Source organism: Ceratocystis lukuohia, assembly GCF_044167205.1.
Source record: "Ceratocystis lukuohia strain C4212 chromosome Unknown Supercontig4_pilon, whole genome shotgun sequence".
NCBI classification, from domain to species: domain Eukaryota; kingdom Fungi; phylum Ascomycota; class Sordariomycetes; order Microascales; family Ceratocystidaceae; genus Ceratocystis; species Ceratocystis lukuohia.
This window is the reverse complement of record NW_027263523.1, coordinates 2,352,666-2,377,897: the sequence shown is the minus strand read 5'-3', so window position 1 is coordinate 2,377,897 and position 25,232 is coordinate 2,352,666. Positions and strand designations below refer to the sequence as shown.

At 47.4% G+C, this 25,232-nt stretch overlaps 3 protein-coding genes across 3 annotated transcripts; 1 reads left to right on the top strand and 2 right to left on the bottom strand.

Annotated features, from left to right (window-relative positions):
* Nucleotides 1–598: 598 nt before the first annotated feature.
* Nucleotides 599–2,335, bottom strand: HOO65_040558 (uncharacterized protein; the record flags this gene model as incomplete). The annotated part of the gene is made up of 2 exons (XM_071002740.1): nt 599–2,152; nt 2,234–2,335. The coding sequence occupies 2 exons, from the start codon at nt 2,333–2,335 to the stop codon at nt 599–601; spliced, it is 1,656 nt and encodes a 551-aa protein (XP_070859401.1).
* Nucleotides 2,336–17,683: 15,348 nt separating this feature from the next.
* On the top strand, nt 17,684–19,105 carry HOO65_040557 (DnaJ domain-containing protein; the record flags this gene model as incomplete). The annotated part of the gene is made up of 1 exon (XM_071000680.1): nt 17,684–19,105. The coding sequence occupies one exon, from the start codon at nt 17,684–17,686 to the stop codon at nt 19,103–19,105; it is 1,422 nt and encodes a 473-aa protein (XP_070859400.1).
* A 904-nt stretch (nt 19,106–20,009) lies between these two features.
* Nucleotides 20,010–21,915, bottom strand: HOO65_040556 (putative sterol O-acyltransferase 2; the record flags this gene model as incomplete). The annotated part of the gene is made up of 3 exons (XM_071002708.1): nt 20,010–20,036; nt 20,123–21,635; nt 21,746–21,915. The coding sequence occupies 3 exons, from the start codon at nt 21,913–21,915 to the stop codon at nt 20,010–20,012; spliced, it is 1,710 nt and encodes a 569-aa protein (XP_070859399.1).
* Nucleotides 21,916–25,232: the final 3,317 nt, after the last annotated feature.

Below are 25,232 nucleotides of genomic sequence, written 5' to 3'. Positions count from 1 at the left end.
CAACGCCCAGTTCTTGGACACTACAATCCACTCACCAAAACGGCCCTTTCTCTCAGCATATAGCACACTGAGTTAAGTCAGGCACTATCAACACGCGACGATCTGAGTAGGACTGAGGAAACAGGGAGTTTTCATAACGGTCGTTAATATAGAATAAAAAATAAACAGGGCCAAGTATTTAAGATAGCAAAGAAGGAAAGGAGTGCGTTGCAAGCGAAAAAGAAATAAAACTGCAAAACAAAAGAAATAAGAGTGTGCCCTCAAAACAAGTTGAGGGCGGTGAGAATAATAGGTACGAAGAAGTAAAGGTGCTCGCTTGCGGAAAATGCTAAATCAGACAAGACAGAATGAAAAGACGAAAAAGAAAATCAGAATATCACCTTGGTAGGACAAATGGTCCCATGAGACAAAGGCAGTGCAACGTTGATTGATGATAATGTATCCAAATAGGAGAGGCTTGAGCCAATCTCCAAGTCGAATCATATCCAAGACAAAGACAAGCAAGTTTAAGCAAAACTGTCAGTGAAAGTGAAGCCGCGGCTGTAGCTAGCTTTCTATCTTCAAGGCAGCATGTAATCATTCATTTGCTGTCAATGGTTTACATGACAATGCAGCAGCCACAGCCAGCATCCTTTTCTTTTTCCTTTTCCTCTTGAGCCTGCTGCTGTTCTTGCTTGTGCTGGGCATGCCCTGTCTGATGCTGGGGCTGGTAATGGTGATTCATGCTTGGGTTTGTGTTCTGCTTCGAGACGGGCTGTTCGTTGGTCGTCTGTGATAGTGTTTCTGGCCTAGAATTGCTAAAAGGCATCGCGTTGTTGCCGCGGGGGCTCGGGATTGGAGAGCTTGGGGGCTTGTCCACAATCTTCGGCATTGTCGAGTACGAATTAGAGCGGACGGTAGGCGACCGTAGGATATCAGATGTTTTAAGAGGCCATTCCTCGAATTTTCCATCTGTTTCGTGCTCTTCATTGGATTCGTTAGGGGTGGCAGTCGCAGCACCATTCCGGTCATGAGGTTTTAACAGGCTTTCATCATTAAGCGGCCGGAATTCCTTGTCGTAAACAGTGCCAAACTTTCCCTCCTTCTCCCACTTTTCCTGTTGCAGACGCCGGGCTACAGTTGGTAGTAGTTGTTCTTCTGGAGGCAGCCGAGGGTCAGGTTGGTAAGCCGAAATCATCCACGGGGGGTCACCCTCAGGTTGCTTATTAGAGCCTCCAGAGAGGGTCATCTCGCCAGAACGGGTGCCCGGTCGACCAGAACCACTGTCTTTTCCTGCCCGAGTTTTGGGGCGAGAAGAACTGCGTCTTGGTGGTACCGACGTTTTACGCGTTGCAGATATTTTGCGGGAGGATGTGTCTGAGCCACGCTTTGCTGGTGTTCCCGAGGCAGAGCCCTGTTGGAAGGCAGAATACTCGCCATTAGTTTTAACGCTACTGCTGCGAGATCGCGACTTTCGCAGAGGGTCGGTTTCTGCATCGTGAGACTTTGAACGTCCGATTGGGGCGTCCCTATCAATGAAGTCTGTTGGAATTGGGGCAGGGCTGATTCTAGCAAGGGGGATACGAGAGCCTTTCCCATTGACCAATGGCGACTCCCAATAGCTATTCAGTGTTTCTTCCCTTATTTCTTCTGGAAGTCTGAGGTCCCACGCCGGAGTAGGAACATCAATGGGTCTCAAATCCGTGCTCATCGAGTTTTTTCGGGATGCGTCATCGGCTCGTGAATGGCTATGCTCGGATCGATCTCGTCTTCTGCTGGCTGCACGAGGCTTTGGTAGCACAATTCCTGCAGCTTGCAGCTCGGCATTCTCGATTTTAGCAAGCTTGTCGCGGTGAATCCACTTGTCTGCATCGCCACCATTTGGCAGGCTATTTGGTGCAGCAGGATCTGCAGGTTTTTCCCGGGATCGGCGTTCGCTTGCACGGCTTTGTGCCCTAGTGTGAGATTGGTGGTTACTGAGCGATTCACCAAACGAGCCGCCGTCAACTGTGATAGGCGATCGAAGGCCGTTCTCTCGATCGTAGGGTATGGACGTATTAACGGATGAAGGCTTTCTTTTTTCAATAAATTCATCCGAGGCATCAGTCACCTCGTAGCCATCAACATATGGTGCTCCAAGACTATCTGCGGCGCCCAACTTATCAGGGCCGTCCTACTCAAACGTCAGTTACAAATTCAGCTCATAAAATCTGTTATGCTTTCCCAATATACAGAAAAGCGCAGCTGGTCCTACCTGGGCTAAGTCCCATGAATCCATGTCGCTACGAGGGCCATGGCTGCTGCTGGGTGGTGTCAGGGTAGATGTAGTGTGCGAGGTATTAGCGACGGCGGCCATGGTGTTCAAATAGATAGGCCGCCTATCGTCGCTATTGATCGAAGTCGAGCGGGAGGTGATTTTCTAGGGGTATATGGGCGACTGCAGGTGGTGCTCTTCACGGTGCACTTAGCAACTGAAGAGGCTCCTTTTAGTCGCCCAGGTAGTCGACAGAGACTAAAAAGAGCGATGGTACGTCGAATAGCACTCAAGTTATCGAGTTTTGGGTTTTAGGTAGTCCCTCCCTGTATTTTAACCGGTGCTAGATGATTTGAGCCCTAGCTATCAAGAAAAGTTTGCCGGACTGTTTGCGATTTCTTGGCACAAAGGCAGTTTGCCGTCGAACGGTTTTCGTTTCCGTTTGTAGGAATAAGGTTAATGCTGCAAACGGTATGCGTTTACTTGTCGAATAACAAGCAACTATCGTATCGCTAGACTTTGGTATGTAGAAAGAAAGAAAGGCCTGAGAAACTAGCCCGAGAATGCGGGACGACAAGAAAAAAGAAAAAAAAAAAGATATATCAAAAAGAGGAACCAAGAATGGAAAAAAGAAGCTTTATACAGCAGGCAATATCGAGTCAATAGCTGTATCTATCAATAAACAAGACGAAGAAATAACGAGTTAAGGGGTTAAAGAATGAAGAGTATTGAATGGAAGTCAACGTGAAGGCCGTGGAGTCGCAGTCTGTCTAGAGGTGGTGCTGTTTCTCGTGGCGATATATTGATCGATGGATTAGCCCTGCGTCCTTCCTCGACGCGTCTCAATTCAGCATTGGGAGAGTTGAGGGTATTTGCTCTGCTTTAGCTATTGATATGAAACCTATGAGTTGGTAAATAATAGTAATAAAGGAGCTTCCAAGTCCAAGTCAAGCTGAGGAAGGGAGCATCTCGTGGTAGTAGACGATAGGGGAAGAAGAAAAGAGAAGAGGAATCTGAAGTAAAGACGAAGGAAAGAAGAAAGGCCGCCGCACGCAATCAATAGATAAAAACTTGTCAGGGGAGGCACAAGCGAGGAACAAAGTCCAACATCCAAAAGAAGGGGAGAAAAAAGAAGATCCAAGAAAGACAAAAGTCAAAAGACGAGAGATGGAAAATAACAAGCAGAATACAAGCAAGAAATAAAAAAAAAAAAAAAGAGGGAAAAAAAAAAGGGTAGAAAAAAAGCCACCCCAATAAGGAACAAGTTCCAAAATTGGCAGGATCCAGGCCTGACTGACGCAAATGCTTTGTGTTGCGGTACTTATGCGGCCATACAAATGTGGTACCTGTGCTGAGTAGAGGTACATGGTTTTTGCCTGTATACACACAAGAACATGCGTACAGGCAAGGAAACAGCCTAGTGCTCAAAGCCGTTTACTCGAATTCATTCTATGCTAAAGAAGATCTACCTCAGGCGCAGGTACCGATACGCTAACAAGCAGGAGAAAAGGTACCTCTGAAGCTTTCATACTCAGGTACTCTCCTCTCGCCTGCCCGCCCTTATCGTGACTTGGAAACTACTATGTGTAAACACCCTCCAGCCACACAACTTATTCACCTCAGCCTCGCCACCCCAATTTTCTCAGCCTTGAGCTTCAGATATCTCCTGTCTAGCTAGCCTTCCTTTTTGACAGATCTACAAGTCTCACGTCAAATGAAAGTTCGTTCTTGTTCTCTTCTCTAGTCTGCCCGTCATCACATCATTAACATTATTCTGGTCTTTTGAAACACACTACTGTCACCCAAGCTGCCATTCAGTTTGTTTACTATTTATTTGATACAGTTCTGAGAGATTATAAGGGCCTGTTTGAGCATTATTTACTTGTGCATCTTGCATAATCGGTTGTCCTTCGTTTTCCCTCTTTCCCCTCACGTTCAAGGGCGCTCAAGACAAGCCAACGGGCATCGGCCACCATATCCCAAGCAACAACAAGAGCTTCGAAAAAAGAACAACCCCCTTTATCCCAGCCCATGGCCTTGCTACAGGCAAGCCCCTTGTCACTTCCGAATATCTCTTCTTGACAATCCCCATAACCCATCAATCTGGGCCTTTTTTACTACCGGAAGCTTGGCCACTGTAAACAAGCCCTTCAAGTCAGGTCCAAAGGCAGACAGAATATGTGTGATCCACGCTCAGTTTATCCCATCCTTCTTTTACCGTTCTCTCGTCACTATTCGTCAGCTTTCAGCCAAGTTCAGATGAAGCCATACATGCACATTGTGGTTGTCCTTGTTTTAACACGTACATTAAATCAAGCCCTCTCATCTAATATCCGCCATTTCTTTTTGCCTCTCATCAACGCCCACCCTCTCTATCCAGTTACCCCTCCCTTCACTTCCTTGTCCTCGCGCTCTGGTGGCAAGCCTAGAAGCCAGGTTCAACCAAAGCTGTAGGGGCGAAGGAAAACTTGAGACACCAAGGCTGTGTTTTTCTTCATCTAAATGTCTCTTATTGCACCTTTCTCTCGCTCATTGATTCTTCTACGCTCCAGCACCTTTTTTTTTTCTTAAAATGTTTATTAACAATACTCTAGTCCATGTTGTTTCCCTTTCATCTTTGTTCTAGCACCCAAAGTCAGGATTACCCAGGGGGTTGGTATAACGGAGCAAATAAGGAGAAAAAGACGAGCAACAAGTGCTTTTCTGTCCAGTTGATATGAAAGAGGCAACAAGGACTTGGGCCCCTTGTCGCTTAGGTCGGTCAGGCTTGCGTTTGCCGTCCATACATTCGCGAAGAAAAAAAGGAACTCCCGCGTCTTATTATCTGCTTGAACTTGCCTCGTACATGAAAGCGCACTGCCAGTTTCTAGGACAAACCATTTGTCAATCATGTCCAAGACAGGATAAACAGAAACCAAAGCCAAGATGTGCTATCAAGCTAATAACAGAGTCGCATTGTTGTTGGAGCCTCCCACTTTACTCTCCTCCATAATACCCATGTTCCCGATTCCATGACCCTCCCCATACTCCTATATTCCTGCCCTTGCAGATTATGCAGCTTCGCAAGTAAGAGCCTACTCTCTTGAAGCCTACACTCTTGTTCGAGCACCTTTTCAAATTTGGACCTCTTAAGTTTGCATCTTATCTTAATATCAGGGTCATTTCATTGCATTCCTCGTTTTAAACATTGTGGCTTACCTACAAACTGGTGTTATTCTGCATATCCCTTAGCCTCCCATCTCTTGCGCCTTCACCACTCACGAACTAAATCTTATCCCTTGCAGGAACAGTTTGTTGTGAAGCTGACCAAACGGATAAGCCCTTCTTCTCCTCACCCATGCATTTACGTATCGAGCTAGTAGTCCACCTAAAGAAAACGGTGCCACTGTCTGCAACTTCAGTTTGTCTCTTTCTCCCTGACACCTTCTTTCCCCTAACATTAATGCTGGGACTGATTCTCCGGTCAACCCAATCAAATAAACGCCTCTGCTGACGTGACGTCTCGTCTACAACATGTCTTGTACGAAACCATTCACACCAAGGGGAAATCAATATCCGATCAAGTTAAATAACCCTAGTCCAGACCTGGCCACCCGCATGTCATCTCATCACCAGAAAGCCAAAAGGTTCTCTTCTCTCCTTTCTCCTCGACTTGGATGATGATTAGCATTATGTTGTTATTGAGTGCTTACCGAGTCCTGAAGCCAAATCAATCAAACTTTAGAGGCGGTGGCTCTTCGCAAACGAAAGCGAAATTTCCTTCGTCTAAACCCAACCCCGGCTTTTTGTCAAGTTCGTTGCTAGGCTCGAGTCAAAGTCCCCGGTCGCTTTCTCTTTTATGTTTCCCTGGAATGGCTCTTAAAGACCCTCTTAAAGGGGAGGGGTTTGATCACCGACGGGGCCCTCCTCTGGCTTTATTTTTGCCCCGTCACGAATTTTATCAGCAGGATAGGCAGGGGATGCTATTCTAACTCTAGCGCAGAAGCGCATGTAATGTTTCTCTAGCTTGACCTAGTGCTAGGATGTTGGGGCTGTCTTTCTAATAAATAAGCACTTGGCTTTTTGCGCAAGTGTTTATTTTGGTTGGAGCCGCAAAAATGAGAGCAAAAAGGTCTGGGACCGAACCACCCGGTCTCTCTCATAATGGCAGGTATCAACATGTAGGTCCAAGGATATCTTTGCCTCTTCCCCCTTTGCCATCTTATGATGTACCCATCTGTTTAATGTGCAACGTTCGTAGCCTTGCAACATGGCACAACCGAAATTCGCGTGAAACTAATCACACGTCCAATAATTGTGCTCTCTCCTGGCTGTTGTTCAATGGTAACCTACTAGCTGAAAAGTAGAAGTGTACTTGGGGGCGCAACAGTGCTAATTCCTGAGTTCCCTTTCCTCCATCTCGAGACTTGTGTATCGTTGGCAGACTCTCTCTCTCCCTTGTTTAGAAAGCGGATTGGATGCAAAGGCTACCAATTATATTGCCGGACCTTACACTGATGTTGGTAGAGCCTCCGGAAATATGGAAAATGCGGAGGCTAATGTCTTAAATAATGCCACTTTATTTGTGTTAGGGTTACAACAGAATAATAGATAAGGTATTGTGTAACATCATCCTCATCTCCTCATTAACTAATACAATGGTAGATCAGAAGGGAACTATGGTACAGAACTCTGTAAGCATAGTGTGTGTCTAATAAAAATACATGGAAGGAAAGCGTAGTCAGTATTAACAGCACATAGAGAAAGATCGTCGCGGCAGTTCACTCATTTTGTTACACTCTAGGGATGGTGCTTGGAGGGATGTAACCAGCGTTCCAAGATGTGCTGCAGTGTGTCAGTAGAAATCAGGAGTCGCTTTAAAAGCAGGATAGTAGCCTGATAAAACGCGAAGTCAACAGGTATCTCAACTATGACGTAACCGATTTTGGGAAGGTGCGACAAAGTATTCAGTTGGCTGGAGTGGCCGGTCTTCTAACTTCAAACCCCGTCTATTGAGCTAGTAGCAGTAACTTGTGGAAAGGTAACAAGGAGTCTTCTACTGCTGGGCTACCAGTAAGCCATTGCAACCTAAATGAGCGACTGTGAGCTAATGCTTGTACAAGAAGAAATTCCAGCCTGAAATTACCGGTTCTGTGGTTTCAGGAGATATAAAATGATCGCGGCTTAGATTGACTGTGATTTGAAGACCACCAAAAGTGCCTTCTAAGTTAAAAAAATCGTATTGTTGCGCTTAGAGAGGCATGGGGTGTTCCACTAGTGCTTGGAAGAGAGATATCAGAGCTAGTGACCTCCTCAAGTGATGTCCCTGTAATTTTCCAAAAGAAATTGTGACTTTGCGGAGGGTGCCTGTAAGAGAAAGCAACTCAAGTTACCTCTGGTGAATCTTAAAAGCCAAAGTGTTACTAGCACTGAAGATGTGGGCTAAATACTGGGACATTTTGATGTCAAACCATGTATATGCTTTTGATAGCCTCTGGGCATGTTTTGAGATTGGCAAATTAACCCAAGTCTTGTACATAACACTTCTGTTGCTACCTATGCTTTCGAAGGATGAAATGGCCTGTCAAAACCGACCAGACGAAGCATTGTTCTTGTTGTGTAGGTTGATTTGAGATTGAACCTGTTTAAGATTAAGCCGTAGAAGTCAGGCCTCGGGTCAACAGGTCTAGGTATGGAGAATCCAGAGCGCTAGAGTTTCTCCATGATAGTCTATAGTATAGTATTTAGTCTAATGAGGGTGTGAAATCACTTCGCTCTGTCTTAATACACATAAACATGACGTTACACACACAGAAAACATTCTATGGTAAAACATTGTTCAACTTTCATCTGACTAAACATTGCAAGCATAGGGATACGTTAACTAGAAATGGAATCGGATCATTGCGCATATGACACCGAGCAATGACCCTGATTTATCGGCCCTGGTTAGGCAAGCTTCGGCTTGAGGTCCCGTATTTTCTAGGATTGACCACGGTCTATCGGCTCCCGGTTGGGATATTCCTAATCTAGTAAATTGTCATTCCACTTACAGGCTTTCGCATGTAGCACCGGTGCCTGCCATGTCGTCATATAATGTTGTCACTCTTGCTTCCGCTAGCCCTACCTAACCTGTGTCAACGTACTGACGTGTCAAAAGATAAATGCTGGCCATACGTCATAGGTAAATGGAAAACGGTGCTATGGCCAATAGCAGCTAATTCAAGATTCAGGACATAGAAACACGTATATGACGGCTTGGAGTAAGTCTAGAGCTAGCTTGAACGCACATGTGGCTTGAAACTGGATCTGCATATGGGGCTGCCCAAGAGTGGCGATCTTTCCAGGCATACGACACAAATCGGGCCTATGAACACTACAAAGATGTTATCGCTTCCTCCGGCCTAGCCTTGTGTCCCAGGTTGCCGGTACCCCCTACAGAGTCTTTCGCTTGCCTAACACACCCTTGTTTCGATCGGGGATAGTGTAAGTGGATTGCGTGGAAGGCCATGAAAAGAATAAAGAGTCGCAGCGTAATAATGACACCATTCTATAGCTAGACTGACTTATAGATGCCATAGTAAATTTGTTGTAGTGTTTCTTTAGAACGCTACCCTCAGAAGATGAGTAAATCTCGTATTGCTTGGGTGTGTACTGCGAAGATAGTTGTCATTGCGGCGAGTCATGAGCACCCAGGCTGATGATCACACAGTATTCAGCTACAGCTAGATTCACATGAAGCTGGAGAGGGTCGCCACCTCTATTGGACATTGTATACTGTATGCCACTTTCTACCTATGCTAATCTGCAACGCAACATTACTTGGCCAAGGTAGCCAGCTAGCTTGCTTGCTGCCTTTCCTAGTGTGGATTAATCCACAAAGCCGTCAGTGAATCCTCGAAGCCCTATTTCAATAGGCTGCAAGCTAGGGGCTGCAGCATAAGTCATTTGGGATGGCATTTCAGCGGTGTGTTTACAAGGCTTGCGTCGGGATTACCCGCACGGATCCAGAAAGAATACTACTAGGAAGGGAAAGATGTTGGGCAATTGGATAAATACCTGCGTTGGTATTTGCTGGTATCGGCAGCCTTGGTAACTTGGTTCTGCCACATGTTCAACACTGGGTCGCTCCGGGTTTTTTCAGCCATGCAGACTCACGATATGGGGGATCATGCCCCCGGATTCACATGCACACGGGGCTTGTTAGGCTTTGAATCTAATGGACGGCACGGGATGGAAGGGGATGCGCTGGTTGCGCTTAATAGCTAGCCACTACAGCATTATTTGTGCATGGTGAGCGTAAATAGCAAGCCGGGCTAACAGCAGCAGCTGATTTGGTGGCCTAGGCATACATGAGCTCAAGTGCACAATGACTAATTTTTGGGCAAGAAATAAGTGCCGTTGTATTCCCATTTGCAGGCGTAGATGGTGAGGTGATATTATCATTTGCCACTACTGCACATCTTACCCGTCAGCATCAATGCCTTGTTACCACCTGAGGCGAATAGAACAATGCTTGCTGGAGAACAAGCCTTGTTTTGCAGAGACTTGAGCTATGCTTCCGCATGTATGGCAATTGGCTGCACTGATGATCAAAACTGGCGTTAGGATGCAGCCAATTTTTACTAACATGTTCGAAGCGAGCATTCTTAGGTCACCTGAAGAAAAAGAATAACATAGTTGGGCAGTTTTATCTCTTTTCGTAGAGATTTTCTTTAGTTCCATAACGCTCATATGCTGAGATGGTTAGCTATAAAACACGTAAGACCTAGCCAACAGTAAATGGAACCTCATACACATACATAGCAGGACTGCGTGTATGTATGAGCTTGGGGTATCTCTTCGCACTCCATTTACACATGCAGAGGAACCGCAAACGTGTCATGCAAAATCCAGCACGCTGGCAGGTGTCACATGCCTTATGCCTGACTGTGGGATAGACAACGTAGAGGAGTAGTACAGTAACTACAAAATAACAAGGCTGCGGTTTCATTTTCACGATAGGCAACATGGAAGCTGGCCGCTCTAACGCGCCTTGCATTCGCTATAGCCCTATTTCTATGGGGGCCTCGTTTAGAGATGTCCATGGGGTAAGTAGACTTTAGATATCACTGGTGCTACGCATTTTGCAGCTGACTGGCCATTTAAGGAGGTTGTAGCTGGTTTTTGTAAGAGCCAGCAGAAATGGTTAGGCATACTAAGGCCACAAGAATAGGTCCTGTAGAAAATGGTGTGTGATCTCTATCTGCAGATAAGAGCCAATACATTCAGGCTGGGTCAGCCCGGCCGCATTTCTAATGCAGCTACTACTAGGTATTTAGATCGTATGTATGGGATGCTAAGAATTGCCAGAAAAGCAGCACCCAAAAGAACCATCGACCACCAACTTAGTTTTATAGAAAGGAATAAAAAGTCAGGGCTTGTAATTCGACCGGCCTATTTCCCCGTCCAGAACTTTCCCCATTTCCTGTGTAACTCTGATAAAAAGGGACGGGGAACAAACATTGAGCAAGCATTTGTGAGATCTCTAGAAGGGACTTTGTATAAATTTTGGTTGACTTGCTCGGTCTTTGCTGACGTGAGGGCGTGAGGATCTTGGGTACGTTTTCATGTGCTGTACTGTATAATGCTGAAGTGTCTGTCTATCACAGGCTACACAGGGGGGGTTTTTTCAGAGTGATGTGTACGTGCATGCAGACGCTGCCCCCACGATTAGGACATGTTGGTTCGTGCGGACCTGTACGTGTGCATGTGTGCGTGTTTGTGTGCGTGCATATATAGTATGTGTTCTTATGGTGTTGTCTTTGCTTGGCCATCTCCGGGGTGTGCAGGCAAAGTAAAGCATAGTACATGGCTGTGGTAGCCTTTTTTATGCTTGGTATCCATATGCACACTCTTCCGCATTCTTTCAGGACAATCTAAGCAAGCAGCGTTTGCCATTTTAGCAGCGTAATGGATTGAAGCGGGCAAAACCGCCTGGCACATGGGAGGGGAGTTATGTGACTTTCCATTGCCATATTGTCATACACACAGAGAACGAAACAGGGGAATCAATAAAGGAGGAGCAAACCCACCGATATTCGGTCTGTCTTACACAAGCGATGGGTATGGATGGAGACGCAGCCCCCTATCTGGCATCTGGTTGGACCAACGCAGGCTAGACCTGCAGTGAGAATCGACCAGTTGTGACTAATAAGACACACCACAACACTGTAGCACATGTGGACTTGGCTTAAGCAACTAGCATCTGGATGGGGTGTCCATGTACAGTAGTAGTTAGCTAAGCGCATTTGCGCAACGTCGTCTTATGCTCCGTCCGGGCTGGGACAAACCACAGCTTCCACAAAGCCTGTCTGCGGGATAGAAAGACCGTCTGGGCTGTATGAGCCTGGGCTTTTTCTGCTCTCGATCGCAGGCTCTATTGCCTTCAGTATAGGTTGTATAACTGCCAATATTGCGGTTAGTCCTAGCGCTTCTTCACCGCTGTTTGGCCCTTCGTTTTTTTTTTTCAGTCAGTTTACCTTAGGGTTGAAAAGCCCTGCATACAAAACACAAAGCAGTAGCTTGACAATCGGGTTGCCATACCACACGGATTGCATGTTTGCATGTGCACTTTGGGTGCTATGTGTACAGTGTACAGCAGATTTTGCATCCTGGGCCCCATAATCTTACATACATGCATTAGTGAGGTGAAGAGCTCCTCCAGCTCAGGGTTTTCGTGATTCCTGAAAGCTGTCCCCGCTCTTAGAACTTTTTTTCACATCCACATGTGCCATGAGCTTCTATGGGCTTCCATGTCACCAGTTTACATTGATCCTTCAGATTCGAGCATACCCTAACTAACCCTTATATGATTGAGCTACCTAGTTGTTTGCTGAGACCAGTTCAGCACTTGGCAGAGTGGTATCTTGCTACCATAGTGGCCAAGGACTGGTTGTGTAGTTAGCGCTGGAGTGACAAATGATGATTGGATTTGATCTTATGGGGGAAACTATAAAAAACGGGGGAGACTGAAGAATCTCACCTGCTGTCTTGGGGCTGCCAAAGAGCCCGCAAGCCTGCTCTCTTTTGCTGGAGGTCTGTATGGAAAGCGCGTAGGTCAGATGACGAATGAAACAACTGTATTGTTTTTTTGATACCAAGGCTCCAGTATGACTGCAATATCTACTCACCTGACTTCTATTTTTTGTTAATTCATTGCCTCGTGTTTTATTGTACTTTCCCGCCCGTTGCTAATGCCTGCCATCCCCCTTGATTTGCCGCTGTGGCTGTGGCTCTTCAGCCTCGGTCGTCTCTACCAATGAAATGTGAATTGCGAATTTACTCAGCGGGAAGGAAGCTGCCATTGTAATGCCTGCTTTGAGATTGTATGCGGGCGGCGGACTGCAGATTCGAGCGTTCATAGCTTGCTGCTTATCGTTTCTGAGTGCTGCGTAGTAGCATACGAAGCTGCTTCTGAACTCGGCCCTTATGATGCTTCCCTCATGGACATAGAAAAATGGACATCCCCGTCTCGGCCCGCTGGTGGGAGGGAGGCCGTCTCTCCAACCAAGGGGGCCCTGTATCATACTGTTAGAAAACAGGGCCTGCTTTGTCTTGTTCTCACGCTATGCAATGTCTCTCCCCTCCTCCCCCTCCTCCCCCTCCTCCCCCTTCTCTATATCCCTCCCTCCCTCTCTCCCTAACCCTCTTCAATGCTTCTTACTGGTAGAAAAATGAAAGGCTTGCATTTTCACTCCTTGAAGCTATTCTTCAGCTCCCCATGCGACGCAATGTGACAGAACGTGTGTAGCTACAAAGAGAAACATAGCAGCCGAGATAAATAGCCGACAGAAGAGACACCTGAGAATGCGTTTTCTCGCTTCTCCATTGGGGCACTGATTAGCACCGCCCTCAAGTGTCCGCTCGTCAGAATTCCATTTTGTGATGATCGTTTCCTGGTGCGGGGAAGGGTGAAAACAGGGTGATATAAATGGCGAATGGATGGAGGGAGGAGGGACAGACAGCAAGCGCTAAGAAGCCCATTGTCACGCCAAGTTCGTCTAGCTGGACTTTTAGTCAGGCTATTGAATAGATGGATAGACAGATAGCTCGGATTGGCTGGATAGGCTACTAGCGGAATGTGGTAGTCTATCCCTCTCGCCTACTGGGATAGGAGTCATCCGTCTAGTATCATTAAAAAGGCGACAGTGTTTGGTTTAGTCTCGAGAGGGATTTATTTGCATTCACTTGTGCTCGGCTACGGGGCCAAAACCCATCTCAGGCAAACCTCATGGAGTTGACAATCTGAAAGAAACATGGAGTCAAACCAAGCCTGGGTCAGCTCGGCGTCCGGGAGGGGGGGAAATATGAATGTGACGTCTATAGGGGAGCATTCAAAAGCGGGGGCGTTTCGTGATATCCCGCAGCTTGGAGAATCTTGGGGGTCGTCACCTGGTAGCTTTCATATACGGGCCATGGCTTGTGAGCCTGGCCCCCCCTCTTCTCGGCGTATCATGTTGCCTATCGCTCGGCCCTTGACCTTGTATCTCTGTCCAGGGTCCCTAGACAGCCTTGAGCTTTTTTTCCACATGGTCGTCATGTCTACAATGCATCACATGTTTGTAAACAAACAGACGGGGCCGTGTCGGGTGCATGTAAGGAAGAGAAGAAGCAGGAGACCTCACACAAAGGCCTTGCCAACAAGCCCAGCTTGGCAAAGTCACGCGAGCGCGGCCAGTGATATAGGCGAAGTTAAGCTTTCACGAGCACTATGGAGAGGGGTGATAGGGGAAAGGGGGGGCTGCTTTAGATAAACAACCGGATCCACAGGAGGGTTTGGATATAAGCAGAGCCCTTTCAGGATAACAATAGGAGACAATTGGCAGTAGGACAGGAAATCTACATAGGTCAGGTGATACGCAGGTACGGCAGGAGTCGTTATAATCATCGGCGGAAACTATGAAGAGCGCAGGATAGTAGGCCGCAAAAAGTGGTCATGGTTTTCTTGGGTGGTGAGGATAAAGTGCCAAGGTGTGCGGAATGGATTAGTTCGAAATTGGCCATTCTAGTACTGGCAGAGAGAAGCAAAGCTGCAGGGTAACAAGACAGACAGCCTAACGTCTGTAGTACGTCTCGCAGCGTGCTGAAGATGTGTGGCGTGGTTCTGTGGCTGGATGTCTTCCTCTTCTTGCTAATATGGATTGTCAACCTGGATTCCCCTGTTACGTCTCGGCTGTAAAAAGCTTGGGCCAGCTTTTTTTGGTGGCTAAAGTACAAAAGCTTCTGTTTGTTTCCATGCCAGTCCAGGATTGATGGTCCAGTGGTCTCTTGTTCGTCCATTTCTCCTGCAAGTTTGTTGCTGTTTCTCATCGGTATGGCTGGCCGAGGGAGACCACCACCCCCCCCATCCTTCTAGGCTTAGTATGCCAACGACGTCATGAATGGCTTTATATGTATGCCTTCTCATCTCTTAGATGTTTGACTCCTAACATGGGGCAGGGTTGTAGCGGTGAATCTCCTGCTGTTGTTTTTTCTGCATTTTAGCTTTTTTGTTTCCGTACTTTTTCTTTTCCAGACACAACATCTGGAAAAATGTCAAAGTAAGGAGCTGTGAGACGAAGGGCGTTGTATCTTTATGCACGACAAGTGGATAGCGATAGCGACAAAGGTAGGACGTTTGTAGGCACAAAACGGCTGTGCCTGTGTAGAGGTAGCGTAGCCTTTTGTGCCAGACATCAATGACCCCTAGGTGGGATAGACACATCTGGGCTTTCAAACTAGAAATCTGCATCGCCGTTCAGGCTTGTCCTTTCTGAGACGAAAAAGGGGCGAGGCCGCAGGTGGAGGACAGACCAATCAATTCAGGAGTCAATACTGTCCAAAGCGGACAGAATAAAGAGGGCTTGCAAGGCCCTCCTTCCCCCTCCGCCATGAACATCTTGTGATCTGGCACAAAGTTGGCGTATGACCCCATGATTGCCGAGGGCTTTCTCTTTGTCCACCAGACTTATGAGAATGAGACTATATATGATACAGTCTCTGCTGGCTGGAATACGTCTCGGAGAATTTAGCTGTCGCCGTATGCAGTAGACGGCCATGAAATATGTTTCTGGCAGAGTTTGCCGTATCTGTTGCCACAAGCTGCCTGGCTACATAACGACGCCTACCCATGGGGAGTAGTGGGGCATGGGAAAGTAGAGCAAGAGAATAACGCAAGCTGTTTCCTCTTTTGAGAGAACAACAACCAGCACTTTGAACCTTTTCATCTAGTGTAGGAAAAAAAGAGCACCTTCCCCTTGTCCCTCGCGCCTTTTTTCACCAAAATCATGCTGCGAAAGAAGGTGGGGGTGGAGAAATGGAGGATGTAAGGATTGGAGGAAGGAGCCAACACAAGCCAGGCAAGAGCAAGAGGTCCTATTACTTCGTGCACCGCATGTTTATGTCGATGGGTTAGCATGCTAGGCCGGCCAAGCTAATGGCCTGCGCAGATAGATAGTGTCAACCCCAACCTTCTGGTCTCCCTATCTCTTGCTCTTTCAGCTCGGTGTATTTGGCGATTTCTGGTGTCTTTCCCTCTATCCGCCCCATCCCACTTGTCGGCTTCCGCTACGGTAACTGCACTATGCTCGGCTGCTCTACCTCTCGCACAATTGAGTGAGTGCCTCGCCTGGGATGCTGTACCTGGCAATGTTAATGCCAACGCCGCAGGCAGCAATCCTCCTATTACCATGCTGCTAGGTGATACTGTGCCGCGGCCATTATGCACTGTGTACATGCTGCTTGTGGGTGGCCGGCCATGTAAAGTTTGACATAAGGGCAATTACAAACACACCATGGGCTCGCTCGGCTGGTCTTTGGAAGCCACCCCGTCAAACGCTTGAGTTCTTGCCAAAAAAACCAGAGGCAGAGAGAATGTGGGTGACTTTTGTGCGTTGGGTCCTTGGAATTTTAGCATGAAAGAGCCAGCCTCGCTTGGTCTGATGATCATGAGCCTGCCCGCCCTAGTTTTTTATATTTTCTCTTCCCTTCTCTCTTTTTGAGCAAGTTGGCTGAATTTGGCAATATCCTAAACCTCCCAAGGCCTCTCTCTCTCTACCCAGGCCTCCATCTTCAATTTCAAGTAGAAGCTAGCCCTGCAAGTGGCTTTATAGCTCTTTTCCCCAGTAGCAGCTCGACTTAATAGCAGAGACCATCCCATATTCATGCCTTGGACACCAAGCGGATCGGAGAAAAAAAGGAGAACAGCCTCTTTTATATGGGCTTGCCTAGAGAGTGGACGAGAGCAAAAAGAATGATGAATTTTCTGCCAGCCTCCATATCTTATCATGAAAATCGCCTGCCAGGCCACGACAGCCAACCAGATCAAGGAGCCCTCTCGCCAGGCCAAGGCAAGCCGCGAGACCTCAAGCCTCCTGCAGCTAGATCAGACCTAACTGAGGGCTTGGAGGGAGACGAGCACAGGAACGAAGCCTGCTAAAGGCGCCCCCCTCTCCCCTGCCCTACCGGGCTGCCTGCGGTATACTTACTGCAGTGTGTGAGGTAGCAGAACAGCCAATTAACACAACTAGCTAGCACCCATTGCTTCTGCTGTGTTCTGACCCTCTTCACACACTTTTTTTCACATCTCATCTTTAGGCTAGCCTACTGGCTTGTTTGTTTTTGAGGCACCACTGTCGTCATAACCCTTTTCACTCTTGCTTGATATAAATTGAGGGTGGTTTCCCTGCCGCTGTGTGGTCTGCTCGTTTCAAGCTCTAACTCAACATATTCCCTTGACCACCACCAGCAGAACACGAAGCAGAAAAAAAAAAGAAAAAATAACACCGACCACGCTCTATGCTCAATGCTCGACGCCCTCGCTCGCCTTGCTCCATATTTTTATACCTTGCAGCAGCAGGTGTTACGCCACCGACATATTTATCCCCCCATCCCCCCTCTTCGTCTTTGCTTTTACCCGCACGCTGAGCGTAGTTGGTTCTTCTCTTCGTCCTTCCTCCTCACCCTTCACTTTTCACCAAATCGTACCTACATTACTGTGCTGTCTTCAGCACCGGACCGACTCTCCTCTCTTTTCCCTGAATCACATTGTGGGAGTTGTCTAATAGGATAGGCGTCTCCCTAGCTATCTATCAGTCTAGACATCGTTTTTGATCTTTATTTTCCCTCTTTTCTACACCGTCTTTACAAGTCCTCCCACCGCCGGTGTGTCTCGACTCGATTTCTTGCCCTACCCTCGATTTTACGACAGACTACGATACGACAATTAGACGATACCCTCTTTGTACCGCACTTCTTTCCCTCAATAACTTGTTTCTTGTTCCTCTGTTCCTTTTTCTCTCTGCTTCTGTCGACATTCACCTCTCCTCTTTCTGCCGCTGCCTTTCTTTTTTTTTTATGTTTTTTTTTATTTCCTTTTTTTTTTTCTATTACAGAGTACCCACAAATTCAACGACTTGCTGACCCTACGTTGCCCCTTCGCACAAACTCGCCATGTCTACGCAACAAGATCTATACGGTATCTTAGGTGTTCCTAAAACAGCCGAACCTGCTGAGATTCGTTCAGCCTACAAGAAAAAAGCCCTCTCGTGTCACCCCGACAAGGAACCCAACGAGGACCTCAAAGTCATAAAGCAAGAGCAATTCCAGAGGCTGCTCACCGCCTATGAGACTCTAAGTGATCCGTCTAAGAGAGCCAAGTTCGATGAGCGGATGCGCATCCTTGAAGAGCGGATCGCTAGGCACCCTACCGGCGTCCCAAGAAACCCAAATGTTTACAAATCCCGTACATCTGTCCCGCCGCAAACAACGGACCCTTATGCCCACCCTAGGGCCGCTAGAACCCGCCAACATTCCCCCTTCAGCCCCGGGCGATCGGCGCCCGAGGATAACTTTGAATTTTCTAGAGTCTATAATCCAGAGCGCCATGTCCACAGACAGTCTAGCCACGAAAAGACACCGCAGAAGACTGACAAGTGGCGTGACAACTATGACGATCTTCGCCCGGGGCGAGTTAAGGAAGAAAAGTTGAGGCGCAAGGCTGATGACGCTATTAAGAGAGATCTCGAGGAGAAGGAGAAGAAGGAAGACGTTGAACGCAGCGATGAAAAGATGCTGCGCAAGACCAAGGAGCGGGAACGGATGGCCAAGGAGGCGGCCAAACGCCTGTTTGATACTAGAAAATCTTTCGATGGCACCAAAGTTAGGAGTGTCGACCGGAAAACCAAGAAGGAGCAGCGTTATCATGATGATATTGGCAGCGATCTGGAAGGCGACTTTATCGGCTCTTCACCCAAAGCCGAGAAGAAAAAGCCCAATAGCAAGGAAAAACGTTCCCACTCGGCCCCTCGCACTTCTGTTAACCCTGACAGCATTGAGACAGACTGGTCTGAACAATTGAAGCAGGCACAGAGCTACATCACTGAGCGTAAAAAGAAGACAGAAAAATCTGCCAATGTTGAGACGCCTGCGCCTCGCCGCACCCGCCGTATGTCCGGGGAATCTCCTAGAAAGTCATCGCACCGCAAGTCTCAGCATGAGGAGGCTTTCACCAAGCCTACAATGTCCCGTGGCGCTACGTTCCCTACAGCTGCCTCCTACAGCTCTCCGCCCAAGTTGCATCGCTCGGCTACCATGGAAAATGACTGCCGAACAAAGCCAGCTTACCGCAACTCTCCTCGTATTGTGGAGGAAGATTTCTTCAACCCCAATTATATGAGTTTCCCTCGCGGCAGCAGGGAACCAGATATTCCCATTTACCATACCTCTCCCATGTACACAGGCTATGAATATCCTGGCATGTCGATGGCTCCCTCATGGCCCGATCCCCATGTGGCCACAACACGGAGGTATACCAACGATGATGTCCAGTACAGTAACCAGTACCCCACCGACTACACTGACCACTACGCGTAGTGGAAACAACAATAACTATAAATCATATTCATTCGGAAGCTTCATGAGCCTCTCTGGTTTCTGGCTTTCTTCTCTTTTGCGTGGCGGTATGGGTCTTGTCTCTACCTTCCTTGTCTCTCGATTTGCGTTGGCATTTACCTGCTTTTCCCATGTCTGCTGCTTCTTTTTCTACAATTGGGATGGTCTTCTGTTTTTTTTTTCTTTTTTTCCCCCTTGTTTTCCCTCTTTCGCTTTTATCCTTCTCACACTCTCTATTTTCCTTTCCTTTGTCTCTTATTTGTCTTTCTTTTGCTACCTAGGGCGTGTCTTGTTCAACACCGCCGGAAATATCTCATGTTAGAGGCGAGGTCATGTCTTTATGGATCATGGAACAGCTCTATTGTTATTGGACCTCCTCGCCTTCTATGCATTGTCTTGTTTTGTCTGATAATTTTTTCGTTCCGAGTTTTGTTGGTTCTGCTGCCCTTCCTTTGTTCTTTGTTTTCACTATATGACTCTCAGTTGTTGCTGTTGATTGCCGGCAACTTTGTATTCTTGTTTGATTTGATAAACGAACCCGTCGCTAGTAGACGACGACGATAGCATGAAGTCGCTGATATAAATGATGATATTATTTTTTTTCACAAAGTATCATGTACATGTCTGTGTATGTATGTATATGCATATATATTTCTGCCCTGGTGGAAGAAAAGGTAACAAGAATGCGACTGCGTATTACGAACCATAAGTAGTAGATCTAAACAACAGGGTAGTGTAGTGCAAGAGAAGGAGAAAAGCAAGGGAAATATGTGATGTAGCAAGTCTAAATGAGCTGTCCTGTGCAAAGTTGGGCGAAACAAGATGAAAAGAAGAGAATATGACAATACCGCCAGCCACAATTGGACTGTGTGCTAGGGAAACAGTCTCACAAAAGAACATATAAAGAGCAGATCTAAAAAGCAGTTAGTTAGCAATCTTATCTAAAAGGTTCTTGAGGAGAGCAAAGCCAAGGTAGCTAGCTAGCTACACTATACTTACAAGGCTTAGACCTAAAATCATAGAGCACCAAAACATGACATTGTTAATGGTATGATGTCCACGGACCATCTCAGTGCGTTGTATTGCTACTAGTGGTAGCTGCATCATTTGGCATACGAAGCCATAGCCGCGGACTTTCTTGCTGATGCAAGCCATAATAAGCTCGTGGCCAAAGGCCGACACTAGGAAGGTAAGGACCGTGGCGCCAGCACGCCCGGTATATGGGCGCGAGGCCCCGTAGACATGGCGACGCAAGAAACTATGCACAGGGACATTCCACTCGCGTGAAAACTCCATCCAGTCGGTGGAATTCCACCAGTCTGAGTAGAAATGGCGGTCGCCAAAGAGGGTGAACTCAGCAAAGAAGCCGAGCACGTATTCGAAGATGACGAGAAACACGAGGAGGAAGGTTAGCATGAAGGGGAACAGCAGCCACGAGATAGTCTCAGCTAGGATGAGCAGCGTTTCGGCCGTTTGGTGCACGCGGCCGCTGCTGGCCAGGGCTGCAAGCCTGTCCTGCGACTCCACCAGCACAGGCAAGATGAACTCCTCCGATACGATGGTAAGCAGGAAGATGCAGCCAAAAGTGGCGGCAACGTAGGAAAGCAGTCTAGTATACTTGCGTGTGGTGACGCGGGGATACTCAAGCTCATAGCAGAGCGTTGGGCAGAGTATGTAATCGCACCAGTTAGCCCATGTCAGATTGGCAGGGTAAGTGACGTTGCCCATGGGTGAGACAAGTTCCAATGCCAGTGTCTCGCGCAGTTCAGAGAGCTCGGCATCTGGGTTAGGAGATAAGCCCCTGGCCGTGCGCTGAGAGCTAGATTTGCCTTCTTGGTGCACACTATGCGCAGCAGCCGCATTGGCCGCCGCGCCTTTTTCATACACAACAGCTGGCTCTCGCGACGCCGTCGCGGGGTGGTCTAGTGCACGAAGACGCTTTTCAGTCTCGCTAAGATGGCCATTGTAAAAAGCCCAAGAATGCATCTTCATTAGCATTACCATGGCATGCAGCAGAAGGAATACTTGCGCAGTCCATGTCCACTCAAGCAAGAATGGGATGGCCACCCAGGTCAAAAGCCATAGCGCTTGGTAGATGCTTTGGAGAACCATCCCTCCTCGATTCCAGGTCATGATTCTGTCAGAATTGCGAAAAAGGCTGTGGAAAGGCATGGATATAGCAGTCGAAGCAACCATGACTAAGTCGACCAAGGGCAAATGCCAAGTTTTAATTGTAAATAGGGTCCAGATTTGTATGCGAAATGGGGAGCCAGTGTCCTTAATGTTGCGTAGGATGGTAGTGATGGCCATGATGGCCAGACCAATCCAGAAAAGGGAAAAGAAGCCATGGAAGTCGCGATAGTCGGAGGCAGGGTCAAAGTGCGATACACGGGATGCATATTCGATCGTAGGAAAGAGGCGGCGACGGTGTTGGTTGCGCACTTGTTTTCGGACAGAGGAGAGGAGCTTGGTTGAGGGGGGCGCATTCTCAGGTATAGGAGTCGAGTGGCCACTGTATAAATCAAGGTGATTGTTAGGTTGGGAGAAGCGCGAAGGAGTGACGATTTGGGCGGCTTGCTTGGCTCCTATGGGTTGACCTTGACTGTGGACGCAAAAGCTTACCTTGTATTTCCACTTTCGCTCTCGACCGCACTAGCTATGGATGCCGAGCTTACGCCTCGCACAGGAGAAAGGCGACCGCCGTTCCTACGGCTAGGACGCGGTCGTAGCACATTGCCGCTAGCTTGTTCTTGGAAGACGGACACGGGGTCTGATGCCGTCGAAGTCATCATAGAGTTGTGCGCGCAAGAACGGCAAGAGGACAGTAACAAGGAGAAAGGGGGAGAAACGACAGAGACAGAGAGAGAGAAAACCAGCGGAAGATGGACCCTGCAGCTTTCGCGATAATGTTGAGAATTGAAAAGAGGGAGAGCTAAAGAAATAGGTTGCAGTAATAGGCAAAAGGGGCGGGGGAAGCCTCAGTATGGAAAGAACAATTGGGAGGTTAAAATAAAGAGAAACATCGCAGCTTCCCATACCGGCCTTCTTTGGTCCAGGCAGCCGATGAATCAAAAAAAGGTACAAGCCGAGTTACAGATTTACGCATTAGACCCAAGGCATTGCATTAGAGCCAGAGGCAATAAGGCCCTTTCCCTTGCTTATAGTTGCTTAATGCTGATTAGCTCAAGCGCCCCCTCCTCCTAAAGTCTCAATGGGCCCAGCCTGTAAAGGGTGCTCTTTTAGGGACTTCTTTTTTTTTGAGACTTCCAGCTGTACCGCTAAAATATCATTGGCCAATAGCCCACATACAAGTGGGTCCCCCCCCTTCAAGGCCCGGAGCTTTTGTTGATGCTCATAAAGCCGGTCTTCTTATTACTAGTATTTTTTTCCCGCTAGATCCGGCGTGCTAGGATGAGGATGGGCCTTGGTTATGCCGGTTCTTTTTCTTTGGCGTGCTCCTGATCGGATTCTTTCACTTCATATAACCCATGTACTTTTTGCTTTATATTTGGTATTTGAAGATCTATTGTTACACGAGTTTAATGGGACTAAGTACATAACACGTCGGTAGTTCGAACTTGGCACTTGAACGACACGCTAGCCATAATCGTTGGGAATATCCCGGATTTCTCTATCGGAATCTTTACTTTTCCTTCTAATTTGTAACTTACGGCAATGTCTGACTCTATATTAAGCTTGTACATGCACATACAGACACCTTTTAGAGCAAACAACCTAGCATGCCAGTGGCCTTTTGTTATAACCCAAGAAAAAGTTAACAGCACTTGCTCACACGGTGAAGAAATGGATGAAGGAGGTTCTAGAATGGGCACTATTCCAGGTAATCGCCATATCGAAGGTATAAAAGGCCTTCTGGATCCAAAAAGAAACCCTTTCGCTGCGTAATCTGGGAATCGAACCCAGGGCTAATCGAAATCATTACCAGATGGCAACGATTAATGTTACCACTACACCAATTACGCGTCGTGTAACACGATATCTGTCATGATGGCCGCATATGCAGCCTTAATTGACGTTCTCCCATGAATTTTTTTTTTCCTTTTTTAAACTCGGGTTCAAGTTTCCCTTTTTTCATTTTCTTCTTTTCGTTCTACAACAGCTACAGGATGATAGAGATCTGATAAATACAACCCCAATTTCAGGTTTGGAAGGTAATAGTCCGACCCGTCCTCTCACAAGCCTCTAGGAGATAGGCATCTCCAAAGCTTAGTACCTGTCCTTCCTAGAGGGGGTCACTTATGGCACTAAACCAAGTTTCTATTCTCGCCCCATTCTTTGATTTGATTAATTATAACGATGAGCCATGGGGCCTCGAGGCAGTGCTTTCGCTAGAAAAATAGAAGAAATAGAACATGACTTGGATACACACACAGTCAACTTAAAGTTCAAAGCACCATGTCACATGGCACAGGGGAAACATTAAGACCTGTCGTAGTCAAGCTGACCTGAATAGACCGGATTATAGGTACTCGACTTGGGAGCCTGCATGATTGGATACAGTAGATTGCTCAAAAAAGAAAGGGCGTCGTAGATGAAGACGACGGAAGGTTTCTAGATACTACCACTGACGTAAAACCAATGTTGGTGGCGGATGTCCTAGTTTTCCTAACTTTCTATGTCTCAAAGAAAAAGTAACTACTAGAGCAAAAAGAGATGCATGTATTTGGCAAAAATAAGATGTACAACACTGGGTATTCGCACGTGGTCACCCACCGTACTACTGATCCAGCGCTCTATGGCTTGACTAAGGGGGAGCAGACGGGACCCCGTATTTTCCATAGGCTATGGTCGTACATGCGAAAACTGGGCTTTTTTTGTCTCTATAAATTAAACACAAGTAAAAAAATTAACCCTCATCGTCGCTAGTTTAACGTCCAATCCTGAGTGGTGATAGAAATATCGAGGGCGAAAGAGGGGAGAGAATGTAGAGGACTAGAGCAAGCCAGACCGGAAGGTGACATCGAAGAGGGTTCCATAGCGAGGTATAGGCGTTATTTCCCCACCAGCTACGAAAAGAAAATAAAGATACCACGACAAGTATCCATACAGAAGACCAACCGCTGTGCTTCATCCGGGCCAATCCTGCTTTCTGAAAGCCGGCAGCCTTTTTTGGGCGGTCGCTGTAGACCAAGAATACTGGGCTGCCAGTCCTGGAGCTCCGCAGGTTCTGACCTCGGGTCACGCTAGCTAGCGAGACTCCTTAGCTTTGATGTCAGGCTCTCGAAAGGTCATCGCAGATACTTGAAATCTATGCGGGCCCCGAGAATGACATTATCCATCTGCTTCCGTCTAGAATACGCTATTGTATTACCCGGGAAGTAGCAATTCCAGCGGACCTTCCCTCCGAGTAGATCTGGCTTGCTCAGAGCCCCCCGGTGGAAGTGCTCGAAAGCGGCACATCTAGGACACACTAAAGTCATCATGATTGTGTATCGACTAACTTATCACTTTTGAAGAGCTATATGCCCTTGTTGAGGCACTTGAAGACGTGGAGAGGGAGGATGTGGAAGAGGTAATCGCCGCATACAGGCCTTCCTCAACTGCCCATGGCAATGTTGTTTCTTTTGTGCATCAGCCAGCAGAGGGCTGCCCCTGGGAAAAGCTTTGGGCGAGATCTTGCCTTTGGTAATTCCACACCAACACTAAAGGGTCTTTTACGACCACTTGGCGCTCTGTACGAAAAGCTGCAGCGTGGTATTTATAAAGCGTCCTAGTAGTCGTGGTTTTACAAGCCTTGTCTAGGCTGCCCCTCGCAAGTCTATAAGTGCTGCATCTGGCACATATTCTTTGACGATGCATGCCGTGACCCCTCTGCTCTCCCCGGCACTGGCAGATAACGTGGGCCTTGGGAACTGGCACTATTGTAGAATTTGCCGCGTACATCTTATGGGCCTCGATGAGATGAAAATCACAGTCAAACTTGATGGCAAGCATCTGCTGCATCTGTACGAGGCAAGAGTCAGCGGACTAGCAGAGTAAGACTCGAGAACCACCATTATCATCTAGAGTCGACAGAGTACTGGGATATTTCTAAGACTGATCCATAAACAGGACATCATTTGGAGCTGTCCTGGACATGATGGATTTC